This window comes from Teleopsis dalmanni, chromosome 1, assembly GCF_002237135.1.
Source record: "Teleopsis dalmanni isolate 2A chromosome 1, ASM223713v2, whole genome shotgun sequence".
NCBI lineage: Eukaryota > Metazoa > Arthropoda > Insecta > Diptera > Diopsidae > Teleopsis > Teleopsis dalmanni.
The window spans coordinates 127,434,385-127,441,645 of NC_051846.1; the positions used below are offsets into that span (position 1 = coordinate 127,434,385).

At 30.3% G+C, this 7,261-nt stretch overlaps 2 protein-coding genes across 2 annotated transcripts in view; both read right to left on the reverse strand.

Annotated features, from left to right (window-relative positions):
- Positions 1-7,261, reverse strand: part of LOC119666025 — a gene marked incomplete at its 5' end in the record, with an annotated part of 335,995 nt that overhangs the window by 4,022 nt on the left and 324,712 nt on the right.
- LOC119668503 (sulfide:quinone oxidoreductase, mitochondrial-like) lies at positions 3,071-5,664 on the reverse strand (the record flags this gene model as incomplete). Its single annotated transcript, XM_038078036.1, is given in 7 exon segments — positions 3,071-3,563; positions 3,635-3,821; positions 3,881-4,090; positions 4,740-4,940; positions 5,020-5,244; positions 5,319-5,424; positions 5,623-5,664. Coding segments are annotated over 7 exon segments (1,282 nt in total), but the record flags the coding sequence as incomplete, so codon positions are not given.

Below are 7,261 nucleotides of genomic sequence, written 5' to 3' on the forward strand. Positions count from 1 at the left end.
ATTATTAGTATATTTACACATATTGCGGTTTTGCATCACTTTTGTATAAAAATTTAATTGTTTACTTGCGTGCGATTAGCACGATTAGCGTAGCAATTAGCAGCTGGTTTTGATTTCACCACGAAAGAAATAGAACAAATCAGCTTTCTATCACGAATTACAAAGAATAAAACTTTTTTGGAAGAATTTTGTGCCAAAATAGCACAAATCCCCCGTTAGGGTCTTACGGTTGATCTTAAGACTTTTAACGATCTTTGCCAGAATTGCTCTGCAAATACATAATTTTTTGGATCGTATGCAATTGTCACTCATTGTCTATATCGGAAATTTAATAAAGTTCCTATAGTTCCTACAGATATACGGGCAGAAGTAGTTCTAAGCGAACGGTCAAAAACATTAAGCTCCGTTGGCAAGGTGTAGCAGATAATCTTGAAATATTAACGCAACGAAGTTATTAACGATAAAACTATTTCTTTGAATTTACCATATATTATAAAACATCAAAAACGTTTCGATAGTATCTTAATAAGTCAAATTGTTTTGTTTTACAAATTCTGAGTCTCTATCTTTAAATTATTATTATTAAATTAAATTCTGTTGTATGAATTTTGACATAATTACATGGAATATTTATAGACCAAATGTCTTGAGAAAATGCTGTTGATGTGAAAATCGGAATAGAATAATAGTTAAGGATGTTTTCTTTCAACTGGTGCAATCAGAGAATGGCAACTTATAGCTTTAGCAACTTTTAAAATTTAATTCACGAATACAGACTCTTTTCTGTATGAGTACCTTAAAAAGAAGGAAACCACATAAACCAATCATGGTTCTTAATAGACAATATTCGAGCCACATCTGTATTATATCGTGCATATTGTAAGTTACTTCTAAATATAGACACTTAGTCAATAAGTTTCCCTTTAATTTCAGAAGTATTGTTAAAAAAATGATCACATTTGAAGTAAAGAAGAGCTAAGAGTAATTTATCTGCTACCGATGCTCTTCATTTTAGTTGTTTTAATGGACTTGCAAGAATATAGAGCCGTTCTTGTTCAAAAATGAAAAAGTGTGGAATATCACTGTCAATGGCCACGGAAACAGGGTCAGCATTAACGATATATTATTTAAAATGTGAGTGCATTGTCGAAAGAAATTCACTCTTTAGGGCTCTTTAGAGATCATAGAGTTATTAAAGCAAGTATTTGATGATTATATTGTTTTTAGAATTGGTGCATGGTCTCCTTTGTTGGCAGCATTGGTGTATGTGGACAGGTAAACAATTTTAGCTTTGGAAACACTGTGTGCACCAGTCTTCGTGAACAGTTTTAAATTTTGAAAAAAATTTGTAAAAGATTGGGAGTTCAAGAATGTGATTTAGAAGTTACTTCCATGAAATGCACTGACTAATACTTTTTAGTGATTAATGTTATGTAATTATCTATTGAAAAACATATTTGACTTTTGTTTATTTTTTTCTTACAATTTCAAATCTTAACCCTCTTCAACAAACACCCTATATAATAGAAAGCAGAGTTTTATTCTTCAAAAGGAGTTGTGCAATCGCAAGCATTTTTATTTGAAAGCTACTTCCTATCAGCTTAGATACGTTTGTTTTGATATATCATATGGCTTTTGATACTTTCACAATCAAATGTATAGTTCCGTTAAAAATTACATTTAAATTGCAAATTGTATACTTTATAAAAATGTCTGCTGTATGGAGAAAAAACATTTTAAGCACTTGTTTGAAGTTTTCAACGGAAAGCGTTCTGTTAGAATTCTAGAATTCAACTAATTCAAGTATCATTGCTCTGAAATATTCAATTACAGTTTTGAATTGAATTTCAAATAAAACGTTTTATGCATTGTTAAAGTCAGTCCTTGGAATTAATTGCAGTACGTAGGCTGTCTTTAAAGTCTTGCGCCTAGACAACACTATGTATTGCTAGATGAATTTTGACATTTTTTTTCGAAAGTTTGACATTTCGTGCAATGATTTTTTACAATTTTCGATGGGGTTTAACTAGAAAAGAATATATTGATCAACTGAGTTGGACATTTGGTGATAAAACACCACTTCCAGTGGTTAAAAAACGTTGGCTCGAGTTAAATAGCGTGGTTGTCGTTTTCGCCACAAAACAATGCAGTGCGAGAAGTGATTACATACCGGAAGATAAAGGCATCCTTGAGCATTAGTGGGACCAATATACATTCAATATTAAATAAACATTTAGCTGTTTGTTTCCGTTAGAATCCCCATAAATTGAGAATCGTTTAAGAGAAGGCACGTTTTGATTGGTGCAACGAAATGCTGATAAAATACGGCCTAGGTAGCTCAAAACACGTATATGATATTGTGACAGGCAATAAACCATATTATACGCTTATGAGCCCGAAAAAAAACGCAATCCCGCGTTTGGGTTTACCACAGTAAGCAGAATTCAATAAAAGTTGTGTGCAGAAGGAGCAAATCCACGCAAATGGTAGCATGTTTTTTCAGATAAACTTGAGAGTAGAATCAACCGTCAAAAGAAGATCATCCCCCATTACGACAATGCGGGCTCCCACACATCAAGAGTTTTTGAGCACCCAAAACGTCGAATTGACGAATCATCCGAATTCTTCTTGTTCTCATACATTATGAAAAAAAGGCGTGTTGAGCATTTTTCTACATCCGAACATGCCGTTGAGACATTCAAAACCCAGGTTTTGGAGATACCATATTCAAAGTGGTAAAATTGTTTCGCAAAATGGTTCAATCGAATGGAAAAATATATTGATCATTATGGAGAATACATTGAAAAACAATCAAACCATTTTTATTTACTAAGCACTATGCTTTCATTGACAGGTTTGATAGACCAGACTTAAAAGGCAGCCCCCGTATCTTTCAGACTTATATTATTTGCACATCTTTACGGCTAAATAGAAGTAAGGAGAATAATTTCATATCAATTAGTTACAAAATGTAGGTTAAATAATAAATATGTAAGAGTAATACATATTTTGCAGCAATATTTTTTTTTATTTAAACCTTTGAAATAAATAATTTAAATTTTTTTTATCTTTTGCATTAAGAATTATTTAATAAAAAATTCTACAAATTTTAAAAAACTTCATAAAAATACATTACATTCAACGTGAGAATTTTATACTATAATTTAAAAATACCATTAAGTCGAAATAATTTCAAAAGTTTGACATTATTGAAAGAAGATTTTACAACAGACATACTTCTGAATACAATCACTATTTGCCGAATTTAAATACTGACATCATGTTACGCATTAGAGCTGGACCGTTCCAGTAGCCTTTTAACATCATTTGCCAATAGAGTGTAGGCATGAAGTCTTTCTTCATAATGAACATTGTGTACCGTTCTTTATTTTGTGGGAATGGGAACGTTTCTAGTGGTGTCAGATTATAGTCAAACTCTGCTAATATACATTTATTATAACCGGTAACTAATGGACATGATGCATAACCGTCGTATATTCCTTTCAGAGGTTTGCCATTTAGAGCGGCAATCATATTGTGGTATACGACAGGAGATTGTGCAGCTAAAATTAAATTAAAAAAAAATATTTAAAATAAATAAAACAGTAAAATAATGTAAATAATATATACTTACCAGCTGCGGCGGCTGTTTTTGAATTTGGAGATGAGGCACAGTCTCCTATTGCAAACACATTTTTATATGTAACATGTTGCATTGTGTCTTTATCAACATCTACAAATCCAGCTTCATTTACTAGTTCCTTGCATTTTGCAAGTTCATCTAGTGAGCTCATTGGAGGGACTACATGTAACATATTGTACTGTAAAAAAGTTTTAATTTACTATATGAGTACAGTTTTGTATTAACATTTGTATTTACTTTTTCCACAAACGTTTCACTGGGGTTGTCAAGATTTTGGAATATTGCTGTGTCTGACTCCGGTTTTATTTCGATTAAATTTCGTCGCAAATTAACTTTAATGTCACGTTTCTCAATAATTTTCCATAGTGCATCCGCGTAATGCTTCACACCAAAGATAACTGGTAGAGATGTGTTATATATGACATTTATATTTTTTCGTTTGTTGAGCTATTAGAGGGTTAGGAATTGAGACTTAATTAAAGAAATTAAATGAATTCAAATCAAAAAATTAAACGATAAGTGCTTCTCAGGGACTAGAAACATTCCCACTATAATAGACCTTTGAGTTTTCGATAAGTTTTTTGCTGAATCTTGATTAATTTACGAATAGTTGTGATGGAATGTGTTATTATAACGGATGATGGATGTTGGTTTATTACCTTATGATGTATAGCACAAAAGAACAAAACCATGCAGTGGAGTATATTTGAAAACTAATTTCAAGACTATATAGGATGCTCAATAAAATATTTTGGTTAAAGTTCTACCCAATTTACAACAAAAGTTATTATAAGTTCTTTATTCAATTCTTATTTTTGTACCGTCACTTGTATTTGTCCAAATGTAAAGGAATCCATAAGTTGACAATTCATTAGTCAACAATCCTCTTTTTAATACAAAAAATTGTAAATTAATTGTTTGCTTTACACTTGACCTTATAAATTAAGAGACCTACTGTGGACAGGAAGTTGGGTACTAAGCTGTATACTATCATAAACTTAGTTATAGAGTGTGATATACAACAAATCCAGAACATTCAGAATGAACATCTCAATGCCATATATTTGAGGTCTTTTTTATTACACTTAAAACTCACCTTTCGGAAATAATGTTCCGCTATATATAAAATCTTTTGCGGTGCTCCCGGACACTTGACTGGTGAACTTGGATACGTAAAGATAGCATTACCATCTTCAATATTTCGTAGGCATTGATACGTGCGGTCAACATATTTTGGAGAATAAATCGAGCAAACTTTGCCATTAGGAATTGAGAGCGCTTCAACTAACCCCGGAATCTGATAGTAAATAATTAAATTTAATATCATATTACAATTTTATTACAATTTTAATAAAATAATGCATTTGTAAATTTACTTTGTCGTAATTTAGTTGTAATCCTGTGGCAATAAGGAGCATATCATATCTTATGCTGGTACCATTGGCTGTCGAAACGGTGTTATTTTTTGGATCGAAATTTACAGCCCTATCTTTTACCCATCTCACTTTTTTGGGTAAAACATTAGCCATCAGCTTATACGAATGGTCCAAACGTTTCATTCCGCCTCCAATTAGTGTAAACATAGGCTGATAGTAATGTTTCTTTAAAGCGTAACATATATAAAAGAAGTTATAAGAATATATTTTATATAAAAGAATAACTAAATAAATATTACATCTGAAGGTTCAATAACGATAACATTGTCTTTTCCTAGTTTGGAGGACAGCTTTGCGGCAAGTGCACAACCGCCGGCACCGCCTCCAACTATTAACACATTACATCTGTAAAAAATAAATGAATGATAATTATAAAATTAAATAATTTAAATAGAATACTTCTTCCTTTCTTTGTTTTTTTAAAGATTAGGTTCAAAGTATAGTGCAGATGAAAATCAAAAAAAAATTAGTATCACGGGTGTTCGAAAGGAATTGTGCTATTGGATTCAGTTGATGTGCATCAATATGCAACTACAACCATACCTATTCAAATATTGCCATTTGCATCTCCTCTTGACTTGGCGCCTGGGAAAATTATTTATTATTAAAGATCAGTACAATTATTGTATAATCAGAATAATGAGCTTAAGTCTATGGACTAATACAACAAATATATTCTTATCACTATTATGATGCATCTAAATTCGTAATTACAATTAGTTCATAGGTTCAAATGCAAATCAACGCAATTTAAATATAAAAGCAATACAATTTTTAATCTAAAAACTAAAAATTTTTAAATTATAAATTAACTAATAAATGCAATATATATTAACTTTATGCGCTCTCCCAAATTTTTTGGAGTCAGTAAAGGGTTGTCTGCTATTGCAAACATCGGACTTAACCATAATACGTTTATACGTGGTATGGAATTGTTATTAAAATAATTTTTTTATTTAATAGTGCACAAATACAAAAATTAATTATTAGTGGAAAATCAATAGTTAAGATAGTTTTTTATAAGGCGGTTTAAACAAATAAACAAATTGCAGAAATTATGTTCGAAAGGGAAAACATAATTAAATTATTGGTTAATAAGATATTATTTCGTTATAAATTTCGATCATTAATAAGCTTAGATATTTTTTTTAATTAAAATAAAAAAACCCTAGTTTCCAGTTTCTTCTTAAAAAACAAGTTCAACAATCTAAGAATATTGTCAAAAATATTATAGTATATTTGGTATCAAATAAATACCACTAATATGTATTACATGGAAAGACCCGTAAATAATAAAGTGTGTGTCCAAGTAATTACGTATAACTTTCTAGGTAGCAGAAAAAAGAGGCAACCTATGTTAATCTGAAACTGACATTTACGTACAGTTCGCACAATTGACAAAAAATTCCAATATTGCTAAACTGTGATATATCAGAATCAAGTCACTAATAGGTAAAAATCATAGGTAACAAAAGCATAACACAAAAACCTTTCTCTTACCGGCAAACAAGACTTAAAAATAATAATAAGGCCAAAGTAGTCTAATAAAACTAATCTGGGTTTAAGTTTGCGATAAGATCGTACATTGCTTTTGACAGTAAAATATTAATGCAAACTCAAATAAAAATACTTTGAAATATTTTATAGATCATTAAAGCTAGAAGTTGGCACAATTCTAATTCACCCGCTTTCAAATAGTTTTTTATTTTCACTAAAACGTTTAAATAAAAATTTAAATTCTAGTACAGACGTTCAGATTCAATCTAGCCGTTCAAATAGAAAACTTTCTATAGTTGTTCAAGCAGAACTGCATTCCTTTGAATTCTGTGCTATAGAATACTAACATGGATTAAATGATATTTGGATAATCAAGCACCTATAAAATCTGTTCAATTTGGTTCGGCTTTCCAAAAATTGTATATTTTAGCTTATATGCACAAAGAAAACTATGCACAATGATACAGCTAATAAGTTCGCATAGGAGAGAATGTTAAGTTCTCTCCAGAAACCGATCTTTTCTATATAATATCTACTTAAGTGGCATCAGTAAATAATAATTATAAATTTAAATCATTCATTAATATAAAACATTGATTTTTTTAATTTTTAATGACATTATTAATTAATTAAGTTATTACTTAATTACTTAATTAATTAATCCTTAGTCTTAGGATTAACTTAA